The following is an 18,948-nucleotide window of genomic DNA, read 5'->3' as shown; positions in this document are numbered from 1 at the left end:
TTAATCACTTACATATATGTAGTTTTCTGCTAAGTCTTGTTCAATATATTACAAAATTTTGATCTGTGTATGTAATATCAATTAATAAGATGGTGTTAGTTAAGTCAGATTATGTGTTCATTCACTTAGTCATTGTTAATACTTCACAGAATATAAATTGTGTTAATACTTCACAGAATATAAATTTGATAGATGGTTGATTGAATCTGCATAAAGACTGAATTTCTCTCTTAATTCCACATAATTTTCTTAAAATTATGCACCATTTATCGTTAAGAGTGAAAGATTGTGTCATTTATTGTAGTGGTAGAAGAAAATAAAACCAAAACAGAATCCAATCCAAAAGCTTAGGTTTTTGTTGTTACTACAGTAATTACATCTTCATATACTAAGGACAGCACACTATTACTGTCCAAGAATGGTGCCTCAAACAACTGGTTGCTTACACTCTTTTCAGAGATGAAATAGGAACATAAGCAAGCAGGAAGATTTTTGTCTAAATATGAAGCAAGAAAGGCTTAAATGTCTTTATTCAGGGGATTAGGCATCGTAAGTTTTTTTTTAGAGGAATTGTTTTCATGATATTTCCTATCTGCTTTTGTCACTTTACTTTTGTCTAAGTACATAATATTTATAATATTTATAAATTTATTATTTACACGTTAATACCAACATTTTTGATTTATTTTGTTTTATTTATAGGAGCTCTAATTCACTTTTCACAGCCACCTTTGTATAGGCAAAAGAACTGAGAATTTAAAAAAATTTCAAAGGTTAAGGAAAAACAAACTTTCTAGTTTATGGTAATTATTTTTATACTTCTACTTTGTACGTTCTTGCCTGTTTTTTTCCATTTACTGTGATTGAACTTTTATCTTTTAAATCAAATAACATTGAATAACCACACTATTGCAAGGCACTTTGGGATGGAACAGTTGAGTCTATTTTTATTTAGCTGTTAACCTCAGCAGATTTATAATCTAGTAGAATGCAAAAATCCCCTTTATGTGTGTCCACAATACAAGTGGGAAACACTTAGTAGGCACTTAATTATTTTATGTTGTGTGCGTGAATGAAGGCTTCTGCCTTTAGAGGGCTTATCTGGTTTGGGATGAGATAAATTATGAACATTTTGAAAATTAAAAGAGAACAAGACAATAATTATGTCACAGTCCTAATTAAATGAGATTAATTATAGAAGGTGTTTGGTAGAGTACGTGATACATATTAAGTATGCCAAAGTCCTTATTTTCTTGCCTTTTTGCTGAACATTAATATGTCTCATAAAGTGTTAAAAATATGTACATACAGAGGTTTTTTTGTTTTGTTTTTAAATAGAAAATAAATGCTCTTGGAATTCGGGGAAGGGATTACTGTGGTGTGTGTAGGCTCAGACTTGGACATTGGTAGAATCTGAAAATGAAAGGGCATTTGGAGAGGTAGGAGAGAGAAGAGCATAAGCCAAGGCGTGGAGCTGGGAAAGTTCAGGTAGTATCTGAAGACTAATTGTCTACTTATTTTTTTAAAAATATATAATTGTGAGTTTCGTTCCCTCCTTTGCCCACCATCCTCCCCTCTGTTGCCCAGGCTAGAGTGCAGTGGCGTAGTCTCAGTTCACTGCAACCTCTGCCTCCCAAGTTCAAGTGATTCTTGTGCCTCAGCCTCCCGAGTAGCTGGGGCTACAGTTTTGAGCCACCACACCTGGCTAATTTTTGTATTTTTAGTAGAGACGGGGTTTCACCATGTTGCCCATGGCTGGACTCAAACTCCTGTGTTCAAGCGATCCACCCATCTAGGCTTCTCAAAGTGCTGGGGTTACAGGCGTGAGCCACCACGCCTAGCCTAATTGTCTACTTTGACTGGAGCATAGGATGTGTGAGTAGGAATGTGGAAGACAAAACTAGATAGAGGGGATGGGAACAGATTGCCAATAGCTTGTTCCGTTGGGAGGAGTTTGGGCTTTATGTAGTTCCTTAAGATTTATGGATTCATAATTTATACATAAAGACTGAATGTTTTAAATATGGGAAGTGTTGCCTATTGAAGAATACTCCTTTAGAGATTATATACCTATCAACAGATAATCATGTTGGTTTAAAACATGTTAAAAACTCTTTTGGAGCTAACCATAAACAAAATCATACATTATAGAAGACTTATCATTTGCAAGTAATACTTTCTGAGAGCTCTGTAAATCCTCAGATTTTAAGATTAAGACATCTTTTTGTGGAATTCTTTATCTGAGTTATATTTCCATTGAGAGTAATATGTTATGTTTCTTACATGTACACATATTCTACAAGTTAATATCCTTTTCAACTTTAATGAAGGTTTTACTTCACTTGAATCCTTTTTGCTCAGGTTAGAGCATTTTCTGAATTAGTTCAGTGATTTTTGGTGGGGGAGGTATAAAACATTTCTGTTCTTTTTCTGGTTAAGAGCTGCCATTTTCTTAGTCCTTACATTTTTCTTTCTTTGTAGGGGCAGGGAGCATTTTACATCAATAGATTTAGTTTATTTTCTTTTTTCTTTTTTCTTTCAAGAAGGAGTCTCCCTCTGTCACCCAGGCTGGAGTGCAGTAGTGTGATCTCTTCTCACTGTGAGCTCTGCCTCCCAGGTTCATGCCATTCTTCTGCCTCACCCTCCTGAGTAGCTGGGAATACAGGCGACCGCCACCACACCCAGCTAATTTTTTTGTATTTTTAGTAGAGACAGGGTTTCGCTGTGTTAGCCATGATGGTCTTGATCTCCTGACCTCGTGATCTGCCTGCCTTGGCCTCCCAAAGTGCAGGGATTACAAGGTTGAGCCACCGTGCCCAGCCCATTTTTTTTCTTAAACTGTTTAGGGTCATTGCCTTTTAACTTTAATACAAATGCCTGGCTGGGCATGGTGGCACACACCTGTGGGCCCAGCTCCTTGAGAGGCTGAAGCAGGAGAATCGCCTGAGCCCAGGAGGTCAAGACTACAGTGAGCTGTGATTGTGCCATTGCACTCCAACCGTCTCAAGAACACTTCCAAAAACAAATGCTTGGTGTTAGGCTAGACTCATGCATTTAGCCCCTGGATTGGGCCTCTAGCTTCTCCATTTTCTTAACAAAGTATCTTCTGGGTAGCTCTCAAAACAATGGTAACCATGAATGTTAAATCTACGAATGTCATATTGTCTCATACCGTAAATCTGCAGAATTCCTCCCTTGATTGATATCTTATTCTCTCTTTTCTTCTACATATGTGTATATGTACGTATACAGTTATCTTTCAATGTCTGTAGGGGATTGGTTCCAGGAACTCCCCCATCCAATACAAAAAACTGGATGTTCAAGTTCCAATTTTCTTATATAAGGTGGCATAGAATTTGCATATAAACTATGCACACCCTCCCATATACTTTAAATCATCTCTAGGTTATTTATAATACTTAATGTAAATGCTATGAAAATAGTTGTTATATTTTTAAAATTTTGTATTTATTGTTTATTGAGTGTTTTTGATAGATGGTTGATTGAATCTGCAGATGTAGAACTCATGGATATGAAGGGCTAACTGCATATATATATGTGTGTGTGTGTGTGTGTGTGTGTGTGTGTGTGTGTAAGTTAAAAAAAACGGAATTTCTAGCCCTTTGAGCAAACATAAGGAACATTTATAAAGAGTTGAAAGATAGGAAGATGTGCTGAGGGAATTTAACTGGCTGATTCGAGTTCTGAGGGAGCCTTTGGGATCTCAAGAAATCTACTGACATACATTTATTTATAAGCTGCCACAAGGTGATAATGTGGGTGTAATTAATTTAGTGCTTTAAGTGAGAATTTGAGCAGTTGAGGGTTTTCTGTATACAAAAATCTGTTTGCAATCTTGCATTTAGGGATGGAGAGATTGCTTTTGAAAGAATATACCAGTATCTCCTATAGCATTTCAGAAGTAAAATGTTATCTAGGAGGATCACTTGAGCCCAGGAGTTCAAGGCTGTAGTGAACTATGATCATGCCACTGCACTCCTAACCTGGCAGCAAAGAGAGACCCTCATCTCTAAAAAATATAAAATGAAATTTATCTTTATTTTCAATATAATTCATAAGTTCACATCTTACCTTTTTTGAAATGTAACAATAGATAAATAAATAAAATGGTACAGTAATTTTATTAGGAAAATTTCAGGAGACTCACTACTTTGTTAAAATGTAAAACTAGGCCGGGTGCGGTGGCTCACGCCTGTAATCTCAGCACTTTGGGAGGCCGAGGCAGGCAGATCACCCGAGGTCAGGAGTTTGAGACCAGCCTGGCCAACATGGTGAAACCCCGTCTCTACTAAAATACAAAAATTAGCCAGATGCAGTGGCGGGTGCCTCTAATCCCAGCTACTCTGGAGGCTGACATAGGAGAATTGCTTGAACCTGGGAGGCGGAGGTTGCAGTGAGCCGAGATTGCACCACTGTACTCCAGCCTGGGCAACAGAGCGAGAGTGTCTCAAAAAAAAGTAAAACTAGCTGTAGAATAAATACCAGATTAGAATACGGTTTTTAGGCTTGGTGCAGTGGCTTATGCATGTAGTTCTAGCACTTTGGGAGGTCAAGGTGAGAGGATTGCTTGAGGCTAGGGGTTCCAGACCAGCCTGGCAACATACCAAGACCCTGTCTCTACCAAAAAGATTAAAATTAGCTGTATGTGATGGTGTGCACCTATAGTCCCAGCAACTTGGGAGGCTGAGGTGGGAGAATTGCTTGAGTTCAGGATTTCGAGGCTGCAGTGAGCTATGATTGCACTCCAGCATGGGCAACAGAGTGAGACCCTGTCTCAAATAAATAAACAAATAAATGAATAAGCAAGCAAGCAATTTTTAAGTTGAACATCAGTTCTCTACTTGACTCCAGAGTTAAATAGGCATCCAGTTGCTTTTTGTGTTTATTTTTATATTCACTGCTTTTGCCTGCAACCGTGTTTCTGGTTCTAAGTAAATATAACATATGCTACTGGTAAACATACATCTTAGGCAACATGTGTTTCATTCACTGGATTGTTAGCTCTGCTTTGTTTTGTCACTACTTTAGTCCCAGTACCAATAACTATGCCAGGCACAAAGTAGGAGTTTAGTTAATATTGTTAAATGAACAAATACAAATATTTGATTTTATCACTTGAATCCTCATTTATTAGTACTGCACTATCTTTTCTTAGCTGTTTTTGTGAACATACGTGTGCTGGTCTTGTACCCTAAGTAGATTGGAAGTACATTGTGGGTAGAAACTTGGTTTTATTTGTTTTTCCTATATTCTCCTTTACAGCAGTTTAGACCTGATGGGAAGTAGGTATTTCCCAAACATGTGATTGAACTGAAATACATTGGTAGATTTCATTTTATCAGGAGACTGCCAAAAGTATAGTCACAAATAAGGAATTTGGAAGAGAATCAAAAAGCTAGTATGTACTCGTTTGTCAGCTTGAAGGCCTGTATAAGACTCCATACTTCTGTGGAGTAAAAAGGGTAGGGTTCTGGGGCTGGACACGGTAGGTCACACCTGTAATCCCAACACTTTGGGAAAAAAAAAAGAGGGTTCTGGGACTATTTGCCTCTTCTTCTTCTTTTTATTTTTGAGACAGTTTTGCTCTGTCATTCAGGCTGGAGTGCAGTGGCATGATTTCGACTCACCACAACCTCTACCGCTCGGATTCAAGCAGTTCTCCTGCCTCAGCCTCCTGAGTAGCTGGGATTACAGGTGCTTGCCACCACCCCTGGCTAATTTTTTTATATTTTTAGTAGAGATGGGGGTTTTACCATGTTGGCCAGACTGGTTAAGAACTCCTGACCTCAAGTGATCCGCCCGTCTCGGCCTCCCAAAATGCCAGGATTAAAGGTGTGAGCCACTGGGCCCGGCCTCTGGGACTGTTCTTTTCCTTGCTCCTTAACAGACTATTTCCTGCTTTTTGTTTTGTTTTGTTTTGCTTTGTTTTTTGTTTTTGGCCTTCTAACTATGTTAAAAATGGTGTAAGTCAGTGGTTCTCCAAGGCTCGTCCCAGATGAGCAGCATTATCACCTGGGTACTTACTAGAAATGTAAATTCTTGGGCCCCACTCCAGACCTACTGAATGAGCAACTCTGAGGGTAGAACCTAAAAAATTGTGTTTTAATAAGTCATCTGGGTGATTCTGATGGTAAAGTTTGATGTCACCAAATGATAATGACAATTTTTTTTCTTGAGATGGAGTCTCGCTCTGTCACCCAGTCTGGAGTGCAGTGGCATGATCTTGGCTCACTGCAACTTCCACCTCCCAGGTTCAAGCAATTCTCCTATCTCAGCCTCCTGAGTAGCTGAGACTACAGGCACACGCCACCATGCCTGGCTAATTTTTGTATTTTTAGTAGAGATGTGGTTTCATCATACTGGTCAGGCTAGTCTCGAACTCCCGACCTCAGGTGATCCACCTGCCTCAGTCTCCCAAAGTGCTGGGATTACAGGCATGAACCACCGTGCCTAGCCTGATAAAGACACTGTCTTTAAGAGAGAGGGCTAGAGGCAGTGATTATGTGCCAGAGAAAACTAGCAGCCTAGATTTAAGAGGATAATATAATCCAAAGCTTTTCAGAGGGAATAGATATAGTTTATAGAAGGCATTAAGACATAAAGCAGATTATTGAAACTTCATTGTACACTGTAACCATGTAATTGACTTTTACTTATATATTTCCTCTTTTACTTTGAAGTTTGTGTTCAAATCAAAAGATGAGAACCTTAATCAAGCTTTATAATATTTTATTTTAGATTTTTGTAAAAGTGAATGCTTTTTATATTCCATAGCAAGTAACTGAAAAGCTACTGAAAAGTGTCCAACCCAAGAATTGTGTGTATTTTTTATTTTGAATATACTTCTCAGTGATTTCAATTTTGAATTCTAGCCCTTTTAAATTTTAGAATACCAGGTAGCTTAAAATGGCTTCAATAAGGCTGAGTGTGGTGGCTCGCACCTGTAATCCCAGCGCTTAGGGAGACCGAGGTGGGTGGATCACAAGGTCAGGAGTTTGAGAGCAGCCTGACCAATATGGTAAAACCCTGTCTCTACTAAAAATACAAAAATTAGCTGGGCGTGGTGGTGCGCACCTGTAATCCCAGTTACTCAGGAGGCTGAGGTAGGAGAATTACTTCGTCCCCGGGAGGCTGAAGTTGCAGTGAGCCAAAATCGCACCACTGCACTCCAGCCTGGGCGACAGAGCGAGACTCCATCTCAAAAGAAAAAAAAAAGGTGTGGGGGGGGGGCTTTAATAAATTAAGTGGTACATTTTAAATATTTTAATTGTTTATTAGATATTACGTATGCAGATAAACCTGTTTAAATATAGAAGATTTATTTTCCTATTTACATATATCCTTTTGACAAATTAGAATTGAAAATAATATAAAAATAAATTTTCAGCTGGGCGCAGTGGCTCACGCCTGTAATCCCAGCACTTTGGGAGGCCAGGGTGGGTGGATCACGAAGTCAGGAGATCGAGACCATGGTGAAACCCCATCTCTAATAAAAATACAAAAAATTAGCGGGGCGTGGTGGCAGGCACCTGTAGTCCCAGCTACTCAGGAGGCTGAGGCAAGAGAATGGCATGAACCTGGGAAGCTGAGCTTGCAGTGAGCTGAGATGGTGCCACTGCACTCCAGCCTGGGCAACAGAGTGAGACTCCGTTTCAAAAAAAATAAATAAATAAAATAAAATAAAAAATTAAATAAAAAAATAAATTTTCTTTCTGTCATGCAGACTTAGTAAAATATCTTCCTTCTATTATTTTTTATCTTTTTTGTTTATAATGGTTAGGAAGTGAATATCTAATTTTCTATACTACGAAAAATATGTATAAAGTATCACGGAAGTTCAACATTCATTTTCCTTGAAGATAATTCCAAAGTTTTCTTCTCCAGAAATATATCCTGTTGTCATTAGGTTTAGTTGTGCTGGTAAATGGCAGTTGATGATTTGTAATTTTTTAAACATATTTTATTCATAACACTTTTTTTTTTTTTTGAGATGGAGTCTCTGTTGCTGAGGCTGGAGTGTAGTGCTATGGTCTCGGCTCACTGCAACCTCCACCTCCTGGGTTCAAGCAATTCTCTGCCTCAGCCTCCCAAGTAGCTGGGATTACAGGCACCAGCCACCATGCCTGGCTAATTTTTTTTTTTTGTATTTTTAGTAGAGATGGGGTTTCACCATCTTGGCCAGGCTGGTCTTGAACTCCTGACCTCGTGATCCACCCGCCTCGGCCTCCCAAAGTGCTAGGATTACAGGCATGAGCCACTGCGCCCTGCCTTTTTTTTTTTTTTAAGATGGAGTCTCACCATGTTGCCCAGGCTGGAGTGCAGTGATGTGGTCTCTGCACACTGCAACCTCTGCCTCCCGGGTTTGAGTGATTCTTCTGTCTCAGCCTTCCGAGTAGCTGGGAATACAGTGCCTGGCTAATTTTTGTATGTTTAGTGGAGACAGGGTTTCGCCATGTTGGCCAGTCTGGTCTCGAACTCCTGACCTCAAGTGATCCCCCCGCCTCAGCCTCCCAAAGTTCTGGGATTACAGGTGTGAGCCACTGTGTCCAACCTATTTTCCTCTTTATCTTTTTACCTTTTTTCCTTCCCTTTTTTTCTTCCTTTCACTGTTTTCGTCTTTTATGTCTCTCACCCTCGCCCTTCCTCAGTTCAATTCAAAGAGCAATATACTGCCATATCTGGAGAATTTTTAGTGGGAATTTAATCTTTATTTTAAAAGAGTAAGAATTTATACCAATTATTACGTTTTTGACTGAGGTCGTTTTACAGAAGGAATTCTTTTTTTTTATGTAGGAATGTGTTTTAAGACTTTTTGTTTCTAACGTCTAAGTTTTGTAGAGAAAAAAAGGTAAAAGATTGACTATTCTGATAGTCTTTTACTTTTTTCTCAAAGGTCTTAGTTCAGGTCCTAATTTTCTTTCAATTATACTCATTTATTTAACCAGTCTCCTTTAGGTGGTCATTTGGGTTGTATACATATTCTTGTCTGTGTTTCATCAGTCATGTATTATATAATTTCACGTATGTGCAAATATATATTTGAAGGATAACGTTCTAAAATCGCTGAGTTAAAGGGTATATGCATTTACAAACTTGACAGATATTACCAGTTGTCCTCTATAAAGTGAAACTGGTTTACATCACCACAGCTAACATATAAATGTCTGTTTTCTACCATATTATTAAATTACTGAACTTTATCCATCTGATGGAAAAGGAGAAATCTTATTGTACTTCATTTTTTATATTTTTAATTTTTTTATGAGATGTCTTGGTATGTTTGCCAGGATGGTCTCAAACTCCAGCCTCAAGCAATCCTCTCACCTCAGTCTCCCAAAGTTCTGGGATTACAGGCATTAGCTACCATGCCTGGCCCTGATTACCACCCCGCCACCCCCCCACTTTTTTTCTTTGAGACAGGGTCTCACTCTGTCACCCATGTTAGAGTGTGGTGGTGTGATCACTGCTCACTGCAGCCTTGGCCTCCTGGGCTGAGGTGATTCTCCTGCCTCAGCCTCCCAAGTAGCTGGGACCACAGACACATGCCACCATGCCTGGCTGATTTTTTAAATTTTTTGTAGGGACGTGGTCTCGCTATGTTGCACAGGCTAGGCTCAAACTCCTGAGCTCAAGTTATCCTCCCGCCTCAGCCTCCCAAAGTACTGTGATTACAGGCCTGAGCCACTGTGCCCAGCCTCTGATTATACTTTTAATTGTAATTTCTCTTATGCTTGAAGTTGAACATATACAGTAAAGACTTTATGATATTGTAGGCTGAAGTTTCAGAATCATCCAGGACCAATGATGTTAGCAGAAATGCAAAACTAGCCAAGGAGTATCGAGAGGTCAAAATTGATAATTGATATTGTTATTACCTTCAAAGTTTGATTGCATTGATTAGCTTATTATTTTTATTAAAGTCATTTTAAAGAGCATATAAAGTTCTATGCCAAGGCATGTTTGGCCTGACAAGTTAGGCTGTCACTTCCTTTTGACAAGACTTTCATTTTTATCAGCTTTAAATGCATGTGTCATTACTATTCTGATTAGGTAATATAATATCCCACTGCAGAATATATAATTTCAAAAGAGTCTTGTGGATATTTGATGCCTTTTCCTCTGAAAACAATTGAATTGTTTTCAGACCACTTTTATTTCAGTAAGATAAATGTAATCCTTCCTTTAATTGTAATGTAAAATTTAAGAGCACATTGAAATGTAAACAAAAGCTTAACACTACCTACATTTTGAAAGTTATAAGAGACTAGATAAGTTGGATTTTATGTTTCCTGTGGTACCGAATACAAACAAAGGTAAGTTTGAATGAGAATTAAGTTTAATGACTCACTTGCTAAACCTGAGTTGCACAATCCTCACAGTTCCTTAGGGATGTGGCAAGGTCATCCTTAAATGTAAAGTTCTTGCTCACTTAATGGAAAGCACTGTGGATACATAAATAACATTGTTACCTGTCTTAGTGGGTCAGTATAATAGACGGGGGTGGTGGTACATGTGAGAATAGTGAAATTTATAGCTAGTTTTGAGGCCCTTCTGACTTTTAAGAGGTATTATGAGTCACTTTAACAAGTTTGTGTTTGTGACATAGTTTCAACTTCTTATGTGAAAGACAGTATTTCAACTGTAAATGTTCTTTTAATATTCTGGAGAGCTACTCTTTCCTAGCCCTTCTGTTTTACTGACTTTAAAAGTTGTTTACAGCTTGTTTCATGTTCAAATGTAGGGTTTTAGTAATTCCTTGGGGTGGGGGGCAGGAATGGGCAGAAGGCCATTGTCTCTAATTTTCCTTTTCCTGACTTTCTTTTTTCTTTCTTTTTTCTATGGATTACATGTCAAGGTGGGTGAGAAAAATGGTGGGGATTGAGAAAAGGGAGCAGTTTATTGTTTGTAGGGGAGGCCCAAAATAAAGTCACTTAAGGAATCTGTCATAAAATTTAAATGTATGATGAAGCTTGTTCAAGGGGATTATAAGAACTCATTTTACTTTAACCCTTCCTGCTTTATAAAAAGATCTTGTTGATGGCAAAAAGACAGACACTTTAGCAAACTCTACTGTACACCTTGCATTTGTTTGCATTAATATTAGTTGTTTTATTTTATTTTTTGATATGGAGTCTCACTCTGTTACCCAGGATGGAGTACAGTGGCGCAGTCTCGGCTCACTGCAACCCCTGCCTCCTGGGTTCAAGCAATTTTCCTGCCTCAGCCTCCCGAGTAGCTGGGATTACAGGTGCCATCAGGCCCAGCTAATTTTTGTATTTTTAGTAGAGACAGCATTTCACCATGTTGGCCAGGCTGGTCTTGAACTCTTGACCTCAAGTGATCCACCCGCCTCAGCCTCCCAAAGTGCTGGGATTACAGGTGTGAGCCACCGCACCAGGCAGTATTAGTTGTTTTATATTGTAGACTCTTAAATGATGTGGACTATGTGTTGTAAAATCCCTACCCTGAAGTAAAATGCATTTAGATGTCCCCCTCACCCTTTTTAACTTAAATCCTTTTTCCTTCTTGCATTCAGTGCATTTTTATATTTGTACATACTTTGTGAGAAATGTGTAAAGGAAATATTTTTGCATCTAATTGTTCTAACTTCCAAAGGTTCTTTACTGAGTTAAAAAAGCTTTTTTTTTTTTTTTTTGGTCTAAACTGAATTTTGTCTGTCTTTCCCCTACTGAGGCCCAGATTGCCTTCCTACAGGGAGAAAGGAAGGGCCAAGAAAATTTGAAGAAGGATCTTGTGAGGAGGATCAAAATGTTGGAGTATGCTCTTAAACAGGAAAGGTAATTCAGTAAAACGAAAAGTTTTTTTTTGTTTGTTTGTTTTGAGACGGAGTTTCATTCTTGTTGCCCAGGCTGGGGTGCAATGGTCCGATCTTGGCTCACCGCAACCTCCACCTCCTGGTTTCTAGCAATTCTCCCGCCTCAGCCTCCCCAGTAGCTGGGATTATAGGCATGCACCACCACACCCAGCTAATTTTGTATTTTTAGTAGAGTTGGGGTTTCTCCATGTTGGTCAGGCTGGTCTCGAACTCCTGACCTCAGGTGATCTGCCCACCTCGGCCTCCTAAAGTGCTGGGATTACAGGTGTGAGCCACTGGGCCTGGCCAAAATGGTGGTCTCTTAAACGTTGGAATAATTTTTTCATCATTCCTAAAATAAATTGAAATGTCAATACGGCTTGAGTTCAGGTGTGTCTGTAGTAAACATTTGTATGAATGGTTGTAATATGTTAATTTTATTATGAATAGTTTAATAATGATCAAAAAACTGATTTATATGATTTCTTAAAAATGAGCAACATTTTTTTCCTACTCTGCCTATTTTGAAGAAGCAGATATGCTCCCTGAACTGTTAATACCCATTCATTTTAAAGTTGAAATAGTTTTTAATTTTTAAAGGAAGTTTCTATAATGTTTACTCCTTTTCCTGTCTTTTAATATTATTCAATTTGATTTATTTTCTTTAGAAAAAAGTTGTTCTAGCAGACTATGTTGATTCTATATAGACTTTTTTTTTTTTTGAAACAGAGTCTCGCTCTGTCACCCATGCTGGAGTGCGGTGGTGCAATCTCGGCTCACTGCAAGCTCCACCTCCTGGGTTCACACCATTCTCCTGCCTCAGCCTCCCAAGTAGCTGGGACTATAGGCGCCCGCCACCACGCCTGGCTAATGTTTTGTATTTTTAGTAGAGATGGGGTCATGTTAGCCAGGATGGTCTCGATCTCCTGACCTCGTGATCCCCCAATCTCGGCCTCCCAAAGTGCTGGGATTACAGGCGTGAGCCACCGCGCCTAGCCTATAGACTTTTTTTGTGTATTTTGTTCCTTTGCTGTCTGCCGTTACAATCTCTCCAGAAGCTTATCTTACCTTTCTATTTTGCTAGTGTCTAAGATACTCCAGTAACTAAATTTGGGTCACAAGTAAAGGAAAATGGGTCATGAGTGAGATTTTTGGAAGTTATATGAGTTATTTATTTGCTTTAATGAATGGACCTTGGATATTTTGTCGACAATCTGAGTTCATTTGTTTTAGATAACTGAGTACTTATAGGTGATATTGGAATTGTCTATTTTGCTACTTTCTTGCTTTGTTTTTAATGATGCTTGTTTTGTTTTTCTCTTTTTGAAGTTGGTGAATGGGATATTTGCAATAAAATAGCATTTAGATGCAATTAGATAAATAGATGATATTTATGAATAAAGAGAAACAGATAAAATTTGATTAGAACTTATGTTCATCATCATGTAGAATCTTTAAATGGCATAAGAGATTGAAAATAGGTTGACCTCTTAGTGAAAAATACGTGTTTCTTTTCATACTTTGGGAAAGTTGATGAAAAGCCGTATTAGGGACATAGAAAGAAAAAACAATTTTAGGCTGGGCGTGGTGGCTCACGCCTGTAATCCCAGCACTTTGGGAGGCTGAGGCAGGCAGATCACAAGGTCAGGAGGAGATCAAGGCCATCCTGGCTAACACGGTGAAACCCTGTCTCTACTAAAAATATAAAAAAATTAGCCAGGCATGGTGGCAGGCGCCTGTAGTCCCAGCTAGTTGGGAGTCTAAGGCAGGAGAATGGCGTGAACCCGGGAGGTGGAGCTTGCAGTGAGCCGAGATTGCACCACTGCACTCCAGCCTGGGCGACAGAGCAAGAATCTGTCTCAAAAAAAAAATTAAAAAAAAATAAACATAAAAAACATTTTTAAAAATACATAATTTGGGAGTAGTGAGATTTTTTTTTTTTGAGGTGGAGTCCTGCTTTGTTGCCTAGGCTGGAGTGCAGTGGTGTGATCTCGGCTCACTGCAACCTCCGCCTCCCGGGCTCAAGCAATTCTCCTGTCTCAGCCTCCTGAGTTGCTGGGACTACAGGCGCATGCCACCATGCCCGGCTAATTTTTTTGCATTTTTAGTAGAGACAGGGTTTCACCATATTGGTCAGACTGGTCTTGAACTACTGACCTCAGGTAATCCACCGCCTCAGCCTCCCAAAGTGCTGGGATTACAGGCATGAGCCAATGTACCTGGCCGAGTATTTGAGATTTTTTTTTGAGAGGGAGTTTTACTCTGTTGCCAGGCTGGAGTGCAGTGGCACAATCTTGGCTCACTGCAACTTCCACCTCCTGGGTTCAAGCAGTTCTCCTGCCTCAGCCTCCCGAGTAGCTGGGATTACAGGCGCTTGCCACCATGCCCAGCTAATTTTTGTATTTTCAGTAGAGACGGGGTTTCACCATGTTGGCTGGGATGGTCCCGATCTCTTGACTTCGTGATCCGCCTGCCTCAGCCTCCCAAAGTGCTGGGTGGCGTGAGCCACTGTGCGTGGCCTGGAGTGGTTATGTTCATCTGGAAGAGGAAAGTAGAAAGGAGTGCAGAGTAAGAGGAGGTGAGGCTTGAATAGCATCAAATAAGAAGGTGCTTGTCAGACAGACAAGGTGCAGGAAGTAGAGAGAACATGTTTGACATGGAACAAACCAGTTTGGTGTGTTCAGAAATTTGTAATTTTTGTATGTGGAGAGGAGGATGTTGGTTGTGGTTCTCCTCTCAGTTGATGACCGATAATGGTAGAGGCGGCAAGAGTTAGATCACAGAGAGCCTAACCAAGGAGTTCAAACTTTTATCTTACATGTAACAGAGAATGTGGGAGGTTTAAATTTTTTTTTGAGACAGGGTCTTGCTCTGTTGCCCAGGCTGTAGTGCAGTGGCACAGTCATGGTTCACTGTGGTGTCAACCTTCTTGGCACAAGTGATCCTCCCACTTCAGCCTCCCAAGTGGCTGGGAATACAGATATACTCCAGTCCACACTCTGTCGCCCAGGCTGGAGTGCAGTGGCGCAATCTCTGCTCACTGCAAGCTCCGCCTCCCGGGTTCACGCCATTCTCCTGCCTCAGCCTCTCCCAGTAGCTGGGACTACAGGCGCCCGCCACCATGCCCGGCTAATTTTTTTTTTGTATTTTTAGTAGAGATGGGGTTTCACCATGGTCTTGATCTCCTGACCTCATGATCCGCCCCCCTCGGCCTCCCAAAGTGCTGGGATTACAAGCGTGAGCCACCGCGCCCGGCCCATGCAGATAAATTTTTAATTTTTTAGAGAGACAGCGTCTCGCCCTGTTGCCAGGCCTGGTCTGGAACTCCTGGGCTCAAGCAGGCCTCCTGCTGTAGCCTCTCAAAGTGCCGTGATTATAGGTGTGAGTCACCATGCCCAGCCCAAAAAGTTTTATCTAAAATGATCTCAAACTAATAGAGGAGTTGCAAGAATCTTGTATACCCTTTACTCAGATTCACCAATTGAAAATGTTTTGCTATATTTGCTTTATTGTGTTTGCTCTCTGTATAGGTATCATTTTTTCCCCTAAATCATTTGCTAGTTTGTCCCTGACTACCTCTGTGTGTATTTCATAAGAGCAAGGACATTTCCTTATGTGATTATAGTACATTACCAAATTAAAGAAATGTAACATTGATATTCTATTATCTGATATAGTCTATATTCAGATGTTCTAAAAATGATCTTTATAGCATTTTTTTTCCTGGTCCAGGATCCTATCTGGAAATATATACTGCATTTAGTTGTTAAGCACTTGAAAGTTTTAAGCAAGATAGAGTATGAAATACATTTTAGAAAGATCTCCTGACCTCAGTGTGGGGGTGGACTGGAAAGATCTGTAAACACAGGCAGAAAGATTCTAATAGTCTAAGATGAGAAATGATAACACAGTAGCTGCTGAAATGGAGACACATCGACTATAAAAAATTTTAAGTAGAGTCTATGAAATCCGAAGCTTATATAAAAATTTGGAGATGGGACAGTGGGTGAATGAGAAAGATAATTTGAGAATGACTCCCAGGTTCCTGGCTTGAAGGACTATCTGAATTATGAGAGACTTTTAGAAGGTATCAAATGAATTAAAAAGAAGAATTAAAGAGCAGATATGTGAGGGGGATGCATGATGAGAGATATATGTTTGGGAATCATCAGTATTATTGTGAATGAAGTGAAAGGAGTAGTTGATAGAACAAGTATTGTGGAAACAGAAGAGAGAACTAGAAGGAGTGACAGGAACTAGAAATATTTGAAGAGAAGGCAGAGGAAGAAGAGCCAACAAAGAAATAGAGAAGGAAGGAGGAGAGATTAGTATTTTGGAAGTGAGTTAAAGGAGGAAGTTCAATAACTGAAGATGCTAAGTAGACTCCAAGTAAGTTGTATACTGAAAATAGTCATTTGGAGTCGCCAGTTGGAAGCTTACTGGTACCCTTACCAAAGCAGCCTCAGTAAGGCAGCAGGAACATGAGCCAGATCACAGAGGATTGAGGGCTGAGAAGGATGAAGTGGGGAGAGATGGAGTTGCTTATTATTATTATTTTTTTTCTTTGACACAGAGTCTTGCTCTGTCACCAGGCTGGAGTGCAGTGGTGTGATCTCGGCTCACTGCAACCTCCACCTCCTGGGTTCAAGCCATTCTCCTGCCTCAGTCTCCTGAGTAGCTGGGACCTCAGGCGTGTGCCACCACACTGGGCTAATTTTTGTATTTTTAGTAGAGATGGGGTGTCACCATCTTGGCCAGGATGGTCTCGATCCCTTGACCTTGTGATCCGTCCGCCTTGGCCTCCCGAAGTGTTAGGATTACAGACGTCAGCCACCGCGCCTGGCAGAGTTACTTATTTTTTTAAGAAATTTGACTCTGAAGGACAGTAGAGATAAGAGACTGGCTGAATCTAGGGAAGAATTTTTTCTTCTCTTTCTTAACTAAATGGGATTGCTCCTGGAAAAGAGTTCCTGCTTTTGTGTCCTTTTTTTTTTTGAGATGGAGTTTTGCTCTTGTTGCCCAGGCTGGAGTGCAATGGCACGATCTCGGCTCACTGCAACCTCCACCTCACGAGTTAAAGCGATTCTCCTGCCTCAGCCTCCCCAGTAGCTGGGATTACAGGCATGCACCACCACACCCGGCTAATTTTGTATTTTTGGCAGAGACGGGGTTTCTCCATGTTGGTCAGACTGGTTTTGAACGCTCAACCTCAGGTGATCCACCCACCTCGGCCTCCCAAAGTGTTGGGATTACAGGCGTGAGCCACCGCGCCCAGCCTGGTTTTGTATCTTTTGAAGTATATGGAATGATTTGGGATTATTCTTGATGTTATGGCACTATTTGTATAATCTAAGAAATTTTTAAAAAGCATTTATTTGTGGCTTGAATTTTAAATTGAATTTTAAAAAAATTTATTGAGGAAAATTTGAAATATACTCATAGAGAAACTAATGTCTTTTATATACAGCCCCAAGTTTTAACAGTTAATGTTTTTGTCAGTCTTTTTCACCTTGATCTATTTTAATACAATTCCAGATACCTTGTCATTTCACCTGTAAATGCCTAAGTAAAGATCATGATTTTACATGATTTTCTTTGCATGATTTTTACAGATTTTCTAAGCAGTCCCACTTTAGGATCCAAAAGTAAAACTGAATTATTAATGTTACAGAAGAATTACTTACCTAGCAGTGGATTTATCAAAGCATTCCTTAATGTGTGATAAAATTTAATGTAAATTTTCAAGATTACATAGTGTATAATCTGAGGTTGACTTAGGAACATCTATGCTGAGGAACCTCAAATACTATATGAATACAATTCTGAAAAATTTCTACCATTTTTAAAATTTCTCTCTATTCACTGCTACTTTTATCTACCCTACTGTAGTAACTTAAATGTCCTCCTTGCTTCTAGTATTTCCATATTTTAGTTCATCTTCCATATCCATAGAATTCATTTTCTAAAACACAAATATAATAATTCTATTATATCCCTGTTTAAAAATATCTAGCTAATTTCAGGTTCTTAGTAAAGTTCTTCACAACCAGGTCCTTTCTGTCCATTCTCTGTCTCCATTCCTTCCATGCCTTCTGGGTGTAATTATTCTGTTTGCTGTTTTTTGACCCACTGTGTGTTTTTTTTTCTTCCACTTAAGATGTCCCTTCTGACAGAAATGCCCTCTCCATCAATCCATTTTCTGATTGGAAAACTCCCACTGGTATTTTGAGATTTAGCTAAAATCTCACGTGTTACCTTCTTTCTGGTAGCTTTCTTTGACACCAATTTTGACCGAATTAGATAATCCCTTATGTGCATTCTTGTAATACTTGCTAGTAGCCCTTATAGCTCTTAAACAGTATGCTGTAGTTATTTACATTCCTGTCTCTTACGCATACCCTCACCTTCCACCCTTACCTAACTACAAGTTGTAGGTTGTCCCAGCAGCCAGCACAGTGCCTGTAAATCATATGAATTCAGTAATAGTTCACTGAAATTAATCAAATTATTTTTAGCATCCACATTTAAGATACAATTGAGATGCTATTATACTCCTAGCATAATATGTATAATAATAGGCTTTGAAATAAAGCTAAAATTACTCTTCTTTAGTGTATTATAGTTATTAAACAATTTTTATGCTATTTTTATCCAATAAAGGTCATTTATGGAGGGCCTACCTGTGTACCAAACATGGAGTTGATAGATATAAGGTCTGCTTTTTTATCTTACAGGCAGAATTAGAAAAAGAATAGCAAACAAGAAAGATTGGTTAACACAGTGAGCTGAGTGTTAAAACAGTGGAAAATGGTATGAATGAGAAGGTATTTTCACATATTGACTTAAAAAGGAATGCTATTAAGCATAAGGAGGGTTCTGTGAGAAAAATATATTTTAGTGAATGTAACAATTCAGTAGGGAGACCTTGATTTAAGGGACCATAGCTTGTGATAAACACAGAAGTTCTTTACATATTTTGACTTTGTCTAATTTTTAAAATGTTCATAATGTGTCACAATTTTTGTTACATTTATTTTTGTAAAATATTTTCTGTTCCCTTTTTGTAGGTTCTGTTGTAGTTACTCCTGAGACCACTAGAATGCACTATAATG

General features: G+C 39.2%; 1 protein-coding gene across 4 annotated transcripts in view; it reads left to right on the top strand.

Moving 5' to 3' along the window:
- Nucleotides 1-18,948, top strand: part of LOC129479346 (lymphocyte-specific protein 1-like) — a 47,302-nt gene that overhangs the window by 11,464 nt on the left and 16,890 nt on the right. For 2 of the 4 annotated variants that reach the window (XM_055272347.2, XM_055272348.2), the window contains exon 9: nt 11,716-11,819. The exons of the other annotated variants lie outside the window; for them this stretch is intronic. In XM_055272347.2, coding sequence (XP_055128322.1) covers nt 11,716-11,819 — 104 coding nt within the window. The remainder of the gene's footprint in view (nt 1-11,715; nt 11,820-18,948) is intronic. 4 annotated transcript variants of the gene reach the window in all.

Source organism: Symphalangus syndactylus, chromosome 3 (genome assembly GCF_028878055.3).
Source record: "Symphalangus syndactylus isolate Jambi chromosome 3, NHGRI_mSymSyn1-v2.1_pri, whole genome shotgun sequence".
Taxonomy (NCBI): Eukaryota; Metazoa; Chordata; class Mammalia; order Primates; family Hylobatidae; genus Symphalangus; species Symphalangus syndactylus.
The sequence above is the reverse complement of the archived record's forward strand: the minus strand, read 5'-3'. Positions and strand labels throughout refer to the sequence as shown.